The sequence below is a fragment of the Colossoma macropomum genome, unplaced genomic scaffold, assembly GCF_904425465.1.
Source record: "Colossoma macropomum unplaced genomic scaffold, Colossoma_macropomum, whole genome shotgun sequence".
Classification (NCBI taxonomy): Eukaryota; Metazoa; Chordata; class Actinopteri; order Characiformes; family Serrasalmidae; genus Colossoma; species Colossoma macropomum.
Genome location: NW_023494789.1, coordinates 49,264,819 through 49,281,830, shown reverse-complemented (window position 1 = coordinate 49,281,830; position 17,012 = coordinate 49,264,819). Strand labels below are relative to the sequence as shown.

Genomic DNA, 17,012 nt, shown 5'->3' with positions numbered 1-17,012 from the left:
AGCATAGCAGTCACTGCGGTAGCAACCAGAACAGCAATATACAGTATACAGTATTTGGTTCATACAGTAATTCTAGCAGCTAACAATGTTAAAGTGAAGTAAAAATGTGCAAAAATGCATGTATTCAGATCTGCAGTCATATCATATGAAGTGTTTCAGTGAAATGCAGTAATTATATTTAAATACAGTTTTCCAGACATAATTTGGACCTGCAAGAAGTGGGGAGTGAGTTAGTCCCACATTGTTATGTATATGTGTGTGTGGGTCCATGTGGGTGTCCTTCAGTTCAGTCTGTGGGAGTTGAGGAATCTGATAAGATCATTTTAATCATTTTAAGATTATTGTGAGCTTATAATAAGATTACTTAATTTATTTCTAGACATTTTTTACTTGTTTTAAATAATTCAGTAAATTTATCTCACTATATTGGCAGATAATTATGCATATTTTAAGAAATGTGCTCGAAGCCAGCAAAATTATCTGCCACTATAATGATAATAGAGATATATTTACCTGATAAAATTACTTTAAACAAGAAAAAACATCTAGAAATAAGTTTTATAATCTTATATTCATACAACCGTCTCAAAATGAGAAATATTAGATATTTAGACTAGATTTAAGATGATTTCTCTTATCAAGATATTATTTTTAGTAGTGCAAACCCACCAGTGAACCGCCAGTGTCTTCTGTGTTTATATATGTAATATTGATGATGGTAAAATAGTGATAAATCTGAGAAAAAAACAAACTATTTCTCATTAAAATAGTCATGTATCTCTTCACTTTGCATGTATTTTAGGCCAAAACCTTCTCAAAACTACCGTAAATCAACGTCTCAGGCATAAGACAGTGTATTTCTAACTATTTCATGTATTCAACGGTTTCTATCACCACCACTGTGAACAATTCTGACTCTAGAGTGAAGAATTTTTCACCACTCTGAATGAGTCTGATTACATCTTAAACATTCAATAGGGCAGAAATTTTAAAACATTGGTGGAATTCCCCTTTAATAGAAATTGCATCTCTGAAATGGTAAAACTTTAACATATGTAAGAAGCACCTCTGGTTCCTTAAAGAACCTCGTTCGAGTGTGAAGAACCTTTTAAAGGCTTAATGTAACGTAAAGGTTTAACACCAGTTTAAGGGCTCTTTCTTGGATCTTTACATCATGTGGAGGTTTAAACATTAAAAAGCTTTATTACACTTACAAACCTCCTTTAGAGAAAAGGTTCTCCAAAAGAAATATCCATGGCAAGGTTCTAAAAGTGGTACTTCTACCCTCTTAAAAAGAGTGATTCTTTAAGGGTTCTTTGGTGAAGAAAATGATTCTATACAGAACCATTAACACTCAGAGAACCCTTGCATGATTAAAGGGTCCTTTGCATCATGAAAGCGTTCTTCGGAATGTGTCATAGATGGTTCTACATAGAATCGTTTTGAAAAGGGTTCTATATAGCACCCGAAAGGATTCTTCTATTGTTACAATGTCAAGCTTAAAACAGTAGAAAAACCCTTTTGGGTGCTATATAGAACCATCTACAGCACATTCTCCATCAATCTGAAGAGCCTTTCATAATGCAAAGAACCCTTCAATCATGCAAAGAGTTCTTCTGGTGTTCATGGTTCTTTATAGAACCTTTTTCTTTGCTAAAGAACCCTTGAAGAACCATCTTTTCTAAGAGTGATGGTGTCATGTTAAAAGCCTGTTTTGACACCTTTGTTTTTAAAGGTGTAACTGACCTGTTTAGCAAACATATCACTGCTGTCGGAACAAAACCTCATATCTCCGTTTTTTGTCGTTTTTCAGTTTTTGACGTAATTTGAAAATGTCTGTTGAACTTCACATTGTGTGTAAATTTCACAATGAATGGACCAAAAGGAACGGCCCAAAATGACTTGGGAAAAAATTCTGGTTCCATTGACTTACATTGAAAATAAAGTATGTTTTTTCCTTCTCCTGTAAAGTTACCATTTTGGAGATACGAGGTTTTGATCCGACAACAGCGATACGCTTTTTTTAAACTTCCAGGGGAAAAATCATTTTACAAGGCTAGAACTTTTCTTTATCTTCTGAATGCATTCGGAAGCGGTTTCACAGGCCGAGACTTTTAATAGTGAAACATCACACAGTGCACTTTAGTCAAGGCAAAACTTTCATGTTAGGCTTACTCTGTGTCCACCAAACTGGCCCTACAAGTTTAAATGTTTGTCATCAGTAATATCATTTTAATAACTGAAAGGAAATAGCTCAAAGTGTACATATTTGCCAGCACAGTCGTATGCAAACGTTTGAACTGTCCTGGTCAAATGACACATTTTGTTGATTTTCTAAGTGAAAATAAGTCACACATCCTCTACAGAGAACTTAAATGTGGCATTTTTCTGCAAAATTTTGTGCACAATTTCTATTTATTCGCTGGGTTTAACATACTGGAAGAAATAAAACAGACAAATATGTGCCACAGACATTGCACGTTTTATTTAGTTCATATTTTTTATCCTAGATTTTTAATTCTTTTCTTGTTACTTCTTTTCAAGTGTCTTCCTGTCCCTTTGCTGCTGTAGCACTGTGAATGTCACTGCTGTGGGACTAATACAGGATTATCTTGTCTTATCTTTATTTATTTCTTTTTTTACAATATGTTAAATTCAGCAAATTAACAGTAATTTTGTGTTAAAATGTGCAGCAGGATGTGTTTTCACTTAGAGAATCAACAAAACATGTCATTTTACCAGGGGTGCCCAGACTTCTGCATACGACTGCAGCTGGATCCTCTCCGGCCCCCTCCAGCAGCAGACAGCTGTTCTCTGTTCACTCCACAGTTTCTGGTGTGGTTTTGAGGAGAACAGAAGAAGGCAGTACCTGTTATTCTGGGGATGGTGATTTGTCTGCTGCTGCTGCCCTCTCCTCCCTCTCCGAAGGGCTTGATCTGTATGATGTACTCCTCGTCCGGAGGCAGAGACAGCTCCACTGAGGTGGTGTTGGTCTCCATGACTCGGGGCCGACTGTGCTGGTTCTGCTTGTACAAAACCTACAGAGGGATTCAATGGGTCAGAGGTCGGTTCCTGAAGGCAGTGCTGGTACACTGGAAACAGTGTTCTCTCCCCAGTCCATACAGTCCATATATGGAAAATAAGCTGCGAAAACAGCCTGTTTTAAATGAATTATTCTTATGATGTCAAGAAAACCAACATTTTTACATATAACCACCTATGCAGCCTATAGCATTTTAGCTCCGCCCACTTACGCTGAGTTATAAGGAGTGTTTCAGCCTGCACTGCTTTATAAATGAGGCACAATACAGGACAGCCAATCAGAACAGAGCTCATTTACATATATCAGTCTTAGGCTACGTTCACATTACCAGCTTGAAGTGGCACAAATCTGATTTTTTGTCCTAATGTGACTCAGGTCTGATGTCTTCAGAGGACACACAAATCTGATCTTTTCAAATCCGACCTGAGCCAGTTTGGCTATGTTCACATTACAAGCCTTGCTGCTCAAATACGATTTTTTTGCTCAAATCTGATCTCTCTGACACGATGGTTCACACTCGTTTAGGTAAGTGACTCAAATATGAGAACGAACCGGCGTCCTGAAATGACCCTCATGAGCACATCCTACTCAGTAACGTCACGTGAATGAATCACGTTCATCATCAGCACAAACTAACGAGCAGAACGAGCTTCGCTGAGAAGATCATTAACTCTGATCGGCTCTCAGCATCATTATTAGAGCGAGACGAAGGAGAAAAAGGTGAGATGAGCTGCTTTTCCACCGTTTACAGGCTTTAACTTCTGTTCATAGTACAACATACACAATACTGAATATAATATCATATAACACAGCACTAAAACACTTTACACAGCAGAACATTCCTTCCACCATCAGTCTGATGTTGTGCTAAAAGTGTTTTTAGGGATGCATGATGATGTTGGAATCATATGAGTATAGGCAGATGTTTACTTAAAAATCTATATATCAGCATTGGACAGATGTCTAGATTTGGCTGATATTTCAAAGTGATAATGACTTGATGAATATTTAGGTGACACTGGGTTTCTGTTCTAAATCGTGTATTTTATTCATTTTACATTTTTGCATAGTAAACTTATAAATGTTATTTTTCTCTGTAGTGCTATTCCAGGTGGATCTAGTGCCAATTTCTACATTTTATAAACGTTTATGTATCGTTAGATTTGTACATAAAAATTATTGTATATTGGCATCGGCTTATACTTCCCGTATCGGTGCGTCCATATCATTCTTAAACATTTTATGAGATAACAACCACCTCCTTTTTCCAAAAAAGTTGGGACACTGTGCAAAATGTAAATAAAACAAAATGCATTCAAGTGCAAATAATTTAAACCCTATATTTAATCAAAAATAGTACAAAGACAACAAATGAAATGTTGAAACTGAGAAATTTTATTGTTTAAAAAATGTTTTTGAAAACTTTTTCATTTTGAATTTGATGCCAACAACATGTTCCAAAAAAGTTGGGACTGGGGCAACAAAAGGCTGGTAAAATTGTGTAATGCTAAAAAAAACACCTGGTGGTTGATTGGCAACAGGTCAGTAACATGATTGGGTATAAAAAAGCATCTCAGAGAGGCGGAGTCTTTCAGAAGTAAAGATGAGGAGGGGTTCACCACTCTGTGAAAGACTGCACGATCAAATATCGCAACAATTCAAGAATAACGTTTCTCAACATAAAATAGCAAAGAACTTTTGCTTTTCATCATCTACGGTACATAATATCACTAAAAGATTCAGAGAATCTGGAGAAATCTCTGTATGTAAGGGACAAGGCTGAAAATCAGTATTTGCTGGCTGTAATCTTTGGGCCCTCAGGCAGCACTGCATTAAAAACAGACATGATTCTGTAGTGGAAATCACTGCATGGGCTCAGAAACACTTCTGAAAACCACTGTCTGTGAAAACAGTTCATCACTTCATCCACAAATGCAAGTTAAAACTCAAAGAAGAACACAAAGAAGAAATCATATATAAAAAGGATCCAGAAACGCTGCCACCTTCTCTGGGCTCATTTAAAATGGACTAAGGTGAAGTGGAAAAGTGTCCTGTGGTCCGACGAATCAACATTTGAAATTCTTTTTGAAAATCATGGACACTGTGTCCTCTGGGCTAAAGACCACTCAGCTTGTTATCAGCGTACCATTCAAAAGCCAGTATTCATGATGGTATAGGGGGGCATTGGTGCACATGGCATGAGTGATGTGCACATCTGTGAAGGCACCATTAATGCTGAATGATATATACCTGTTTTGGCAACATATGCTGCCATCCAGACGACGTCTTTTTCAGGGAAGGCCTTGATTATTTCAGCAAGACGATGTCAAACCACATTCTGCATGTATTACAGCAGCATGGCTCCATATTAAAAGAGTCAGGGTGCTAAACTGACCTGTCTGCAGTCTAGATCTGTCAGCACTGATAACCTTTGCTGCATTATGAAATAAAAAGGCGACAAAGGAGACCCTGAACTGATGAGCAGCTGAAATCCTATTTCAATCAAGAATGGAAAACATTTCACTGTCAAAACTACAGCAGTGTCTCCTCAGTTCCCAAACGCTTACAGAGTGTTGTTAAAAGAAGAGGTGATGAAACACAGTGGTAAACAGGCCCCCGTCCCAACTTTTTTGGAATGTTTAGTTGGCATCAAAGTCAAAATGGGCACTTTTTTTTTCAAAAAACAATAAAATTTCTCAGTTTCAACATTTGATTTGTTGGTCAATTCAGTGGAGCTTGTCCTCTGGAGTCCAATTATCCAGCAAACTGAGAAGAATCGTCCATTTATGTAATAAATCCACACTGTGAAGTTCATAGTTTGCGAGTTCACTCTGGTTCTTATATTGATGGCACTCCCGTTATTGACCAGACAGGAACCCCCCTGCTTACCTTATATCCTGTGACCTCCGATTCGTTCTCCAGAGCTTTCACTTGCTCCCAATTCAGAATGATCTTGGAGTTGGACGTGTTCCACATGACCTTTACAGGAGGCTGGCTGGGAGCTGGGAACGAATGGAGGAAGAAAAGCTTTCAGAACTTTGAAACAGCCAAACTCTGCACTGCATTTGTCTTTAAATGTAATTCCGCACTGAAGCATCCGGAGATGCACTTTCTTTGCTTACGAGGCTTCTTGGTGGTCACGTTGATGGCTGTGCTGGGTGGCCCAGTTCCGGCTGTGTTGTAGGCCCTCACTGTTATGTAGTACGTGCTGCTCCCTCTTAACCCCTGAATAATGGCCGTGGTCCGATTTCCAACGGTCCTTAGCATGCTAGCGGTGTCCTCTTTCTCCTTCTTTTCCCAGTATCTCAACTAGAGAGAGAGATAAAGCCAGCGTAAGTCCCTCAGGACCCACTCAGCACTGATTTATATGTAAAAAATTGCCATTATTGGACTAAAAATGTAGATTTGGGCTCCTAGCCGTATCTTTGTGGCTGCCTATCAAGCTTGCCTCAGGTGAAGGAGGTCTGGTTACTTAGCCACCGAAGCGAAGCAGTGTTTAAATGACACTGTCACGGGCGAATCATAAAGCGCAGCATTTCACAGCTGTCGAGTTGACTGATAAAGCCTGTTTTTCCTCCTGGTCTCTCTCAGGACTGCCCAGGCTACAGTGACAGGCGGGTGATGGCACAAATATAATTCGTCCTTCTGCTCGTTCTAGAACTGTTTGCAGAGGACAGAGAGCCAGAGGTGTTCCATCCACCTTAGCTCTCTCTTAATAGTTACTCCCGTAGCCCCTTGGTTTTCCAGTTTTCTGTCAAATTAAAACCGCTGTCAGCACACTGAGCCACCGGACAGTTCTCTCTGGTCAGCTGTTCAAAAAAAAAAACCCCTCAATTTCTTTTTTTTTTCTTAAATAACTCCACAAAAAGCTTTCGGTTCAGCAGCGGCCGTATTTAGAGCTAATTGAGAAGAAGGAGAACGAACAGGACAGGCCCATCAGCAGTGAAGAGGAGACTAGATGAGTCCACTAGCAGCAGTGATATTAGAGTATCTGCTGCCCAAAATGCATGAACAACTTGACAGTCATCAATACAAGAGCACTGCAAAGATTTAAAGCCTTATTAGCTACTCAGTGTAGCACAAAATCCCGCACTCAAGTCACAAACACAAACATGGATTTTTCTGATGTGTGGGTAATAGGGGGGAAAATGAAAACGAATCGCTTTTTCTTTAAAAGGAAAAAAAGAAAGAGAGAAAGCAGCACATTCAGTCCAGCTTTTGTGTGGAGTTAAAGGGCATATTTCAATCAAAACTGTGTATTCTTCCCTTTTTGGTGTAAATAAAAGTTTGATGTAATTTGATGAAAACATTGTTAAAAAACAGGGAAACTATGCCATAAAAACCAGTGCATTTACATATATCCATCTATTTAGCCTATAGCAGTTTAGCCCCACCCGTTAACGCTGAAGTTATGTGGAGTGGAGCCTGGGCTGCTTTCTGAACAAGGCACAATACAGGGCATCCAATCAGAACAGAGATCCTTTACATACATGAGTCTTAAATGCACAATAAGGAATATAGGGGTAAAAAGGGATTATTCGGACGGTTTTGGTACTTAAACCCACATGAGAGAACAAATTATATACAAAAATAACAATCTAGGATATAGGACATGGGTTAGCAACCCAAATGTTCAGAAGAGCCATTTTGTCCTTTCAACAAAAATCAAACCACTTTGGGAGACACAACATTCTGTCAATTTTACCATCTTGGCTGTAAATATGTCTCAGTATGTGTTCTAGTATAGGCTACAAATATAATTTAAACTAAAACATAGATTTGCTTTGCTCTACTTTAAGCTTTAGCTCAGTTATAGCTGCTTTTCTCATATCTCTGGCAGGAAACTTTTCCGCAAAAGTAGAACAGTTTCTTGTAAAATGTCTCTGAACGTTCGATTTTTACGAGGCTGAAGTCGCTTCACATTCGCCAGCTTCACATTCTAATTTTTCCTGCTCCACCTTAAAAGGCCTGAGGTGCCAGAATGTAACTGCTGCGCCATTTAAGGTGGAATGGCAAAAATTCGAACAAGAAGCTGGCGAATGAGAAACTGAATTCAGCTTTGTGACTTTTTAGTGTTTGCAGATTAAACATATAAGGAAACCAGCTGGAGTGATTATAAACGCTACTGATTATAAAAGTCCATTTGTCTCCAGATTATCGATGTTCATCTTAAATCTCCCTCTTTGCCTTTTCGTTAGCAACTAGCTAGGTGAGACTACTGTCTATGGTGACCAGCAAGTCTGTGCACCAACCTTCAGGGTCAAAAGTTGGTGAATTAGCAGATATAGGCTACATTAACTCCAGCGTTTAAGACCACTTACTGTGTTGAACGATCAGCAGAGCTTTATTTTACTGTAAAGGAGGATTATTTTATTTTTACCTACAAATCTGATTCTGCTGTGGAGCCACAACAGGACAGGAAAAGAGCTGCACACGGCTGATTTAGGCCTTTTAAAAAAGAACTGTACATTTGCAAAAAGTCAACTTAACATAGAAATGAAAATGTTAATAATGCAGTGCTTTTCCTGCTCCCAACACACCTGAATGAACTCATCAACCAATTAACAAACCCTTCATAAGGTTATAAAGGGTCTCTGAGAGCATAGAAAGCACTAAAATGTGCGATACAGGCTTCTCCAAAGGCAGGAGTGGGAAATACTGCAGTATTGGATCTGAAATAATGCTAAGTGCTCCACATAGACGTTCATTAGCCATGTTAGCGCTTTTGGAGTGAAGAGCCCCTTTAAAGTTGTTACCTCATAGCCGAGAACACGCCTCCTGCTCGTACTCCATGGAAGGGCTTTCCACATCACCTCCACTTCTGATGCTGAGATGCTCTGGGCTCTGACTCTCGTAGGTGCTCTGCCAGGCTCTGAGGTCAGAGGACAGTTTGATTAGACAGTCCACACCAATAAAGGGAAATTTAAAAAAAATAATAAAAATCTGCATAATTTAATGGTTAAGATGTGAACAGAGACATTCAGAGTGGTTTGGAGTGAAATTGAGGTGATAGGAACCAGACGTCCACCTCTAAAAGCTCCCTCACAGAAAATCATTACATGCTATTACATGCCTGATGTCTAAGAGATCGTTTTACGGTAGTTTTGAGAATGAAATGTATTTTTAAAATCCATTTATGGCTCAGGGGTACGTGCAGGGTGTTCTAAGGCAAAATAGTCCCCAAAGAAAACTTTTGGATTTTCCACTATTTTCCCATCATCAATATTCCATATAAAACTCAGAAGACTTGTGTAGGTTCACTGGTGGTTCTGGAGTGTAAATAAAATATCTATATTTGTGTTGTAGTCATGGCGACCCCGGTTCCTATCAACACCACTGTAAAGAAATCAGAGTCTGCAATAAACCATTTCACAGCAACCACTCTGAATGACAATTTTAATGATTGAATTGAAAAACTGGTTGTACACTGCTAAAAATGGTGTCTTGTCAAGTAAAATTAAATCTTAAATCTAGTCAAAAAATCTAAAATTTCCCCGCTGAGATTTTTGTGAGCTTAATTTAAGATTATTTAACTTATTTCCAACCATTTTTACTTGTTTTAAGTGATTGCACTAATTAGGACCCCGCAAAATGTTAAGTCACTTCTAGCCTTCATAACTTCAGAACGGTTTAAGATACAAACATGATCCACATATCAGGACATTCAGCAGACCCACCCCTAACAAGCAAGCATGACACCATCGAGCTGTGACATCCGCATCAGTGAGTAATTCGGGCTCAGAACATCACCTAAAATCCTGATATTTTGTTCTGCTGTTTGGCCTTCATATTCCAACAAAGGGTTGAAGCAGCGACATGATTCACACATCAGATCACTCATCAGACTCTGCATCACCATCCAGAGTGATTTCATCCACCTGTGACCGTCCATCAGCCAGAGATCAGCTCCAAAATCGCCCAAACCCACCCACTACTGTTATAGTACATCTCTGCTTTTAGCCTTCATATTATAAACAAAGGGCTTTCAGTTTACATTGATTTTGACTATTAAAAATATCTGATATTAAATATGCAACTCAATCTGTAATTAAAAATAAAGCCAGTCTTGCTGTGTATCAGAGTTTTAGCACTCAGCCTGAATCCAAGAGGACAGAAAATCAATAAAAAACATGTCTGCCTTACGCTAACTGTTTATTTTTACTCATAACAACCAACAGAATGAATCACCATCAAAGTATTGCACTTTCAGCTCACAGACACTCCAGACTAACAATTTCTGAAAAGATAACTACAACTGCACTTGTTTTAAAGATCTCTATAATAAAAAAAAAATACAAAAGTTTGCAGGCTCTGGGTAAATTTTTGATCAGAAATGACCCAAATTCATAAAGACATCAAATTTCTGTCAGCATTTACATGTCAAACAATAGCATATCTGAGAAGCCCAGGGTCTCCAGAAAATAACAACATATGGCATGTGTGACTGTCACATGTAAATACTTTATAATTGCAATTGTAATTGACCCAAAATACCAAGAAAAAAATTCCAAAAATTATAGGGTTCTAAAGAGTTATCTCACTGTATTGGCAGATTATTTTATTTGTTTTAAGAAATGTGCTTGCCACTATAGTGAGATAATTCCATTAAAAAAATAACTTAAGACAAGTAAATAATGTCTAGAAATAAGCTAGAGTATCTTATAACAGGTGCACAACCATCTCAAAATAAGAATATTAGATAGATCGACTAGATTTAAGATTATTTTACTTGACAAGACACTTATTTTTGCAATGTAGCCTCCGTATGCAGCCCCCCCGCCTTCAAGAGAAGGTCTTTAACTTGTTGCTAAGTCATTAAACTAGGCACTCTAGCTTTGTGTTGGTTAAAGTAACACATCAGACGCGTCAAAAGGAAGCAGTAATGATACTGACAGAGTTACAGAGCCACAACGCTGCCTCAGCCTCTGTTGTTTGATGCAGCGCTGCAGTTTCTGAACAAGCGCGAGCAATCGCAATTCAAATCATTCACCGATGTTTGATGTCGGAAACACTGGTTCAATCAGAGGAACAATACGAGGTGACTGAAGTCTGAAGCACATTCCTGTGGATTCATTTGCTTGCTCAAAATAGCCCTCTATGAATTTTTCTTTCCACTTAAAAACAGGCGTGATGAGAATACACTGATCAGGCATAACATTATGACCACCTCCTTGTTTCTACGCTCATTGTCCATTTTATCAGCTCCACTTACTATATAGGTGCACTTTGTAGTTCTACAGTTACAGACTGTAGTCCATCTGTTTCTCTGATACTTTGTTAGCCCCCTTTTACCCTGTTCTTCAGTGGTCAGGACCCCCATGGACCCTCACAGAGCAGGTACTGTTTGGGTGGTGGATCATTCTCAGCACTGCAGTAACACTGACGTGGTGGTGGTGTGTTAGTGTGTGTTGCGCTGGTCCGAGTGGATCAGACACAGCAGTGCTGCTGCTGTTGCTGAACTTTACCCTCCTCTGCTGTCACTGCAGACTGGCAGCGTCGCCTACAGAGCAGCGCTGGTAGCTGTTAATGAAGTGATGCTCTTTTTTTTGAGGGTCCCATTTCAGAGGGGAAGATTTCAACCACTACCCTGTAACTCAGTTACAAGGGGCAAGGAGACACTCGAAAACAAGGGGTAGGGGTGAAAATAAATGGGACTGGGCTGAGATGTCGATTTATTTGTTTCTGTCCACACATTCACGTAAACTGTCATTTGAAACTTTACCAGGATTTTGACTTCAGCTTGAACTTAATCAGCATTAAGTTCCCAAGTAAAAGTGCATGTGCGAAAGGGGCTTAAGCACTGGCACTGTTTAAGAAGAGGCTTATTTGGAAATGTTATCATATTATAATAATGACATAGTAGTGAAAAAGATCCTTTTCCTTCTGCATGAAGGGGTTAAACAGCAGCTTTTGGCTAGTTATTTATAACAAGGGTGCCCAAACCTTTTAACAGCGTAGACCAAGCCACAGGCCAAAAAGGTTTTGAATGGACCAGTAAGCGGGGGGGGTGGTGGTGCTGTGAAGCACATAATAAGGTTATGTCTTGCTGTTGTTGAGGAACATTGTGTCCCCGAATGGCAAAGAAATTGGCAGCTTCATAGCCTCATTTGCTAACTTCCCTCTACACAATACAATGGATTTGGCACATAAGCACCCTCGCTGGCAGTGAATCTGCCATTTAAGATTAAATGGTGCTTTTTTAAAGTAATAAAACGTTTGTTAAATGTTATCAGTGTCTTCATTTTTGACTTCACTTATGCTGGACATCAGCTGAAAGCAGCCAATACCAATCTACACGCACACATGAGGCCATATAGAGACTTGACGAAGGCTGATGTGTATTCAAAATGACATAAAATTAATTTCTAAACATTTTAAGGGCAAAAATTAAGCAAAAAAATATACTAATATTATGAAACCATTACATTATTAATATTAATAACATAATGGAGCTCAGCAGTTAGGCTACCAACTCTACCCTGCTCAAAATGCACACTCTGGTTGATGGGAAACACCTGATTTACAGCATTGCAAATATCTAGAATGAAAATGACAAAACACAGTGCAGAGATCTGTGTACACGAACCCTCCTCAGCAGAGTAGATGGTGACTACAGGCCCAAAAGGTCCTTCTCCCTTGTTGTTGTAGACGCCAACTTTGACCTGGAACTTGGAGAAAGGCTGGATGCTTTCGTTCTTGAAGACGTATTTGGAGGCATCGGGTGAAGGCACGGCTGCCTGCATCCAGCCTGTAGCACCGTAAGGCCGGAACGCCACCACATACCCGAAGCCTGGGCCGTTCTGGAGCTCCTCAGGAACAGGCTGCAGCACACAAACACAATAAAACACCAACTTCAGGATAATGATTTAGCGAAAATTAAGATTCACACAATTCTCTACTTCCCCCAGATGTAGTTGATCAGCCAAAATGTTTGGTGTCCAAATATTGGTTCTTATTTTAGAACTGGAGCTATGAGGTTATTAGAACTCAATAGTCACCCAAATCATTTCTGTAAAAATACATGCTGAAACTCTCAACACACTCAAAGGTGGAACAGATTTGTAGACGTGGTTGAGGACACAATATGACTTTCTCAACCTATAAAAGTGACTAAAGCCACTTTAGACAGCATAGTCGATATTCAGAAACCCATCAAGAGCCAGAGCGCTGATCTAGACTCAGCATTTGTGATAATGACCATCATAAATACGAGGAATCTGATCCAAGGTCAGGCCAGCTTTGTGACTATCACCTGTGGTATTGTCTGAAATGGCTGCAGTGATTTTTTTTTTTAGATCACAGTAAGTCATGCTAAACAAAATCAACATCTGTGTGACCTTAATGAAGATCTGGAGTGGGTTCATGGAAGTTCTGGGAATGTGTTTTCATAGGAACGATTTGGGTGACTATTGAGTTCCAGTGTTTGTTAACAATGAGCGTCTTTACATGCACTTAATAGTCCGATCATTTCTGGAGTTACCTGATCATTCAAATGGTCATGGAAACAGCACACTCTGATTTCTTAGATTTAAATAAGGTCTAGAAATCTGATTGAGATCTGATAAAAAGGCTGGATTTCAGCTCAGTAATCAGATTTCTCAGTGTATGTAAACGCTTACTCTGATTTCTTTCAGATTTCTCAGTCTGCTCATGTGTGAAAACAGACTGGGGTACTGGAAATAAGCAAGAAGTGTTGCCGCAAGATGGCAGCAAAACACATTTGGAGCGACGGTGAAACCAAATACATGCCTGACGAAATGAAGGAATTAAATATTCTTCATCTTCTAGATGATGTATGTTCATATTTTCAGGTGGCTTGATGTTTTAAAAAAGTTTGAATTTTACGTTTACGTCATGTCTTTTTCTGTGAGTTTACTGGCTGGTTGCAAAGCAGAAATCTGATTACTGTCTGACTCATGTAGACCCGGAGTTTCCCCATTATCTGATTACTCCAGTGCATGTAAATGCGTTCATGGGAGTACTGACAAAATCAGATTTTCTGTAGTTTTTGTATCACTGAGTGCACGTAAACGCACTCAAAGTTAGCCTTGTAGCTCCAACGCTCATGAAGCAAACTCATGAAGCAAAATTTGAGCACCAAGCGTGTCTCAGCAGGTTGACTACATCTGAGATAAATGGAAAATTGTGCACATCTGATTTTTCACCAAACTTTTCCTTTAAAAGCCATCATTATTGTTCTCCCAGCACTTTACAGGGTGTAGCGTTTCCTTCAGCCAGCACGGTGAACCCTGAAGACGGACTGTTTAGACACATGCACACCCATCTATGAAACAGGAGACCGGCAGCTGACGCTTCCTCGACACCTGTCAGCTCCTGATGCCTCACGCTGCAACGTGGACTGCTGATGTCTGCTGAGAAGGTAGCGTACAGAGTTTCAGCTCTGCTCTCACATATCCCGAGACAACCGCGGAGTTTGACTTTTTAGCTGGATCATCTACTAGCCGGCTGCTTTTGATGCCCATCAAAACGCAGACGAAAACGCTCCCCCACCACATCAGATGCGCCTGTCACAGAGGTGGGATCCGTCTCGATCTGACAAACGCAGTATTTGATCATTTGGCCCTCCTTTGGTGCGTATATGCAGACAGAGAGCCGACGCTGGGGTTTTAAAAGTCGGTTCAATTAGAGTAGTGTAGCTCTTTGTTTCCTCTAGATGGACCTCAGAGGCACCGAGTTCAAAAAACGAGCCGATAGAGTGTTTTTTGTTTTGCTCTCAGAAGACAAACATAAAATATCATTCAGTAGTCTCAGGTGAGTGATAATGCACCTAATGTTATCGCATGAGACTCAAGGTAAGAAATGCACTTGCACAAACGCGTATCCCCCGCAATTTGTTATGCCAACACACTCGTGCGCACCTGCTTTGAGTCGCTTGGCGTGAGCTAAATGAATAAATGAAAATGTAAATGTAATCAAGAACTCTGCCAACACCCCGCTGTGAAAGGAGATACTTTTCACAACAATTTACTGAAACCAAGCCAAGCATCCAAACGTACACCGGCGCGCACACTATCTTTAATGTGTTGCGAGCGAATTAAATACATGAATAGGATCAAATGAACTACTACTACTGTGGAGAAGAAGGGAACAGTGGAGGCACTTGCTGAGAATTCCATCATTTGCCACTGACACGTTTTAACCCTAGTAGATAGCGCTCACGCTCAGCTCTTCAAAACCAGAACAACAGAGTATCTGTTATAACAAAAAGAATGGCAGCCAGAAAATATAACCTTTTGAACAAAGTTGCTCACAAGTTTGTAAGAAAAACTTTAATTATGTTTTTTTTTTTTTAAGCTCAAAAGCTTTTCTTTACTTTGCTTCCAGTTACTGCTTCTCAGTGCTTAAAGAAAATGACATGCCAGGCCTCACGTAAGCCGGGTTTACTGCAATTAATGAAAGTAAAGCCTGGATAAAAACGGTGCGAGAACACAGTGGTGGCCAGCTTACCTCCCAAGTGATGACTAACTCTGATCGACTTCCACCTCCTCCGCTCACATTAGCTGGAGTGACCTTTGGGACTGAAGGAATCAGAAAACACATACAAACGTAATAAGGAGTGAAGCAGGCCTGTCAGTTTAACCGTCACCACCTCGGCTCATATTCAACTGCAGTAAAGCAGTGAAGGACAGATACAGCAGTTGGGTGTTGCATGGTGATACTGCAGTCTCCAGGCATCCAGGAGAAATCTGGAACCAAACTTTGATTGAAACTTAGCTAATTAGATATCTACATTTTTTAAAATAAGAAATTTATTTTACCTTTTTCTATATTCATCCGTTGGGGAATTGTTCTATCATACAACTACAAAAACTGCTACTAATAACCATCGAGTTCAAGTCCACACCTTTTTCTAAGTCTGGCTTTTATTTTGTTCATTCACAGCGATTCAGAGCGGTTTGGTGTGAAATGGTTCAGATGTCTTTACAGTGGTGCTGATAGGAACCAGGGGTCGCCATGACTACAAAACAAATATAGACATTTTATTTACTATCCAGAACCACCAGTGAACCTACAAAAGAGTTTTCTTATATTAAATCTTAATAATAAAAAACAAGTTTTTTTTGGGGACTATTTTGCCTTATAACACCCTGCACAGACCTCACTACAATGAATGACCTTAAAAACATGTTAAATATGTTAAAAATGTGCTAAAATCATAAATCAAAAATATCTTAAAACAATATTTCAGGCATCGGGCAGTCTATTTGCTATTAATAACTTTCTGTGAGGGAGCTTTTAGAGGCATTAAACTCAAACTTAAACTAAAATGGACACATTAGATAACTTCTATAAGATAATATTCTATATTTTACCTGCAGACGGCAGTTTCTCTAGCACAGCACATTTCATATCACACCAATCTGAATGTCTGTTTACATTTTAATGATTTACTTGTAGATAAATTTTGAAATGTTGATGGAATTCCCCTTTGATATGTCATGCAACATGAAAGTATTTGTATTTGTATTCAACTATAAGCAAATGTGAAATCCAGGAGCAGGGCAGCACGTGCATGTTGTCAGTTTCCGAGTTCACTGTTTGGAAAAATGTAACTTTTTATTGCATATAATGAGATAATGAGCTTCCTGACCAATGACTAAGAGCGCACACACATTTGACTTAACGTTTAATTAGGCCTGACTTAACCCTTGTGTGGTGTTGATGTGTCTGTTACTCAGTGGTCTGCTGGACCCACCACATTATTGTTTTTTAAAATCAATACAGTCATAATAATTTATGTAAAAATACCAGATGTTCAAAATATTACAAGTGTCCAGTGTAGGGTTCTCCTTTAGCAGCTGTAGCCAGTCAGCAGCCTGTCCATTTTGTCCACCCTCACACACACACACACACACACACACACACTAACAGCAGGCCATGTAGGAGGAGAACAGAGTGAAGGACACAGCACCTCCACACTGTTACTCCCCGCAGGTTCACCCAACAC

General features: G+C 39.4%; 1 protein-coding gene across 1 annotated transcript in view; it reads right to left on the bottom strand.

Annotated features, from left to right (window-relative positions):
* Positions 1-17,012, bottom strand: part of cntn4 (contactin 4) — a 298,829-nt gene that overhangs the window by 1,416 nt on the left and 280,401 nt on the right. Inside the window, exons 17-22 of the mRNA XM_036571557.1 lie at positions 15,512-15,582; positions 12,630-12,864; positions 8,800-8,915; positions 6,166-6,352; positions 5,933-6,045; positions 2,870-3,038 (exon numbers count right to left, since the gene is read on the bottom strand). Of these exons, the coding sequence (XP_036427450.1) occupies positions 2,870-3,038; positions 5,933-6,045; positions 6,166-6,352; positions 8,800-8,915; positions 12,630-12,864; positions 15,512-15,582 (891 nt within the window). The remainder of the gene's footprint in view (positions 1-2,869; positions 3,039-5,932; positions 6,046-6,165; positions 6,353-8,799; positions 8,916-12,629; positions 12,865-15,511; positions 15,583-17,012) is intronic.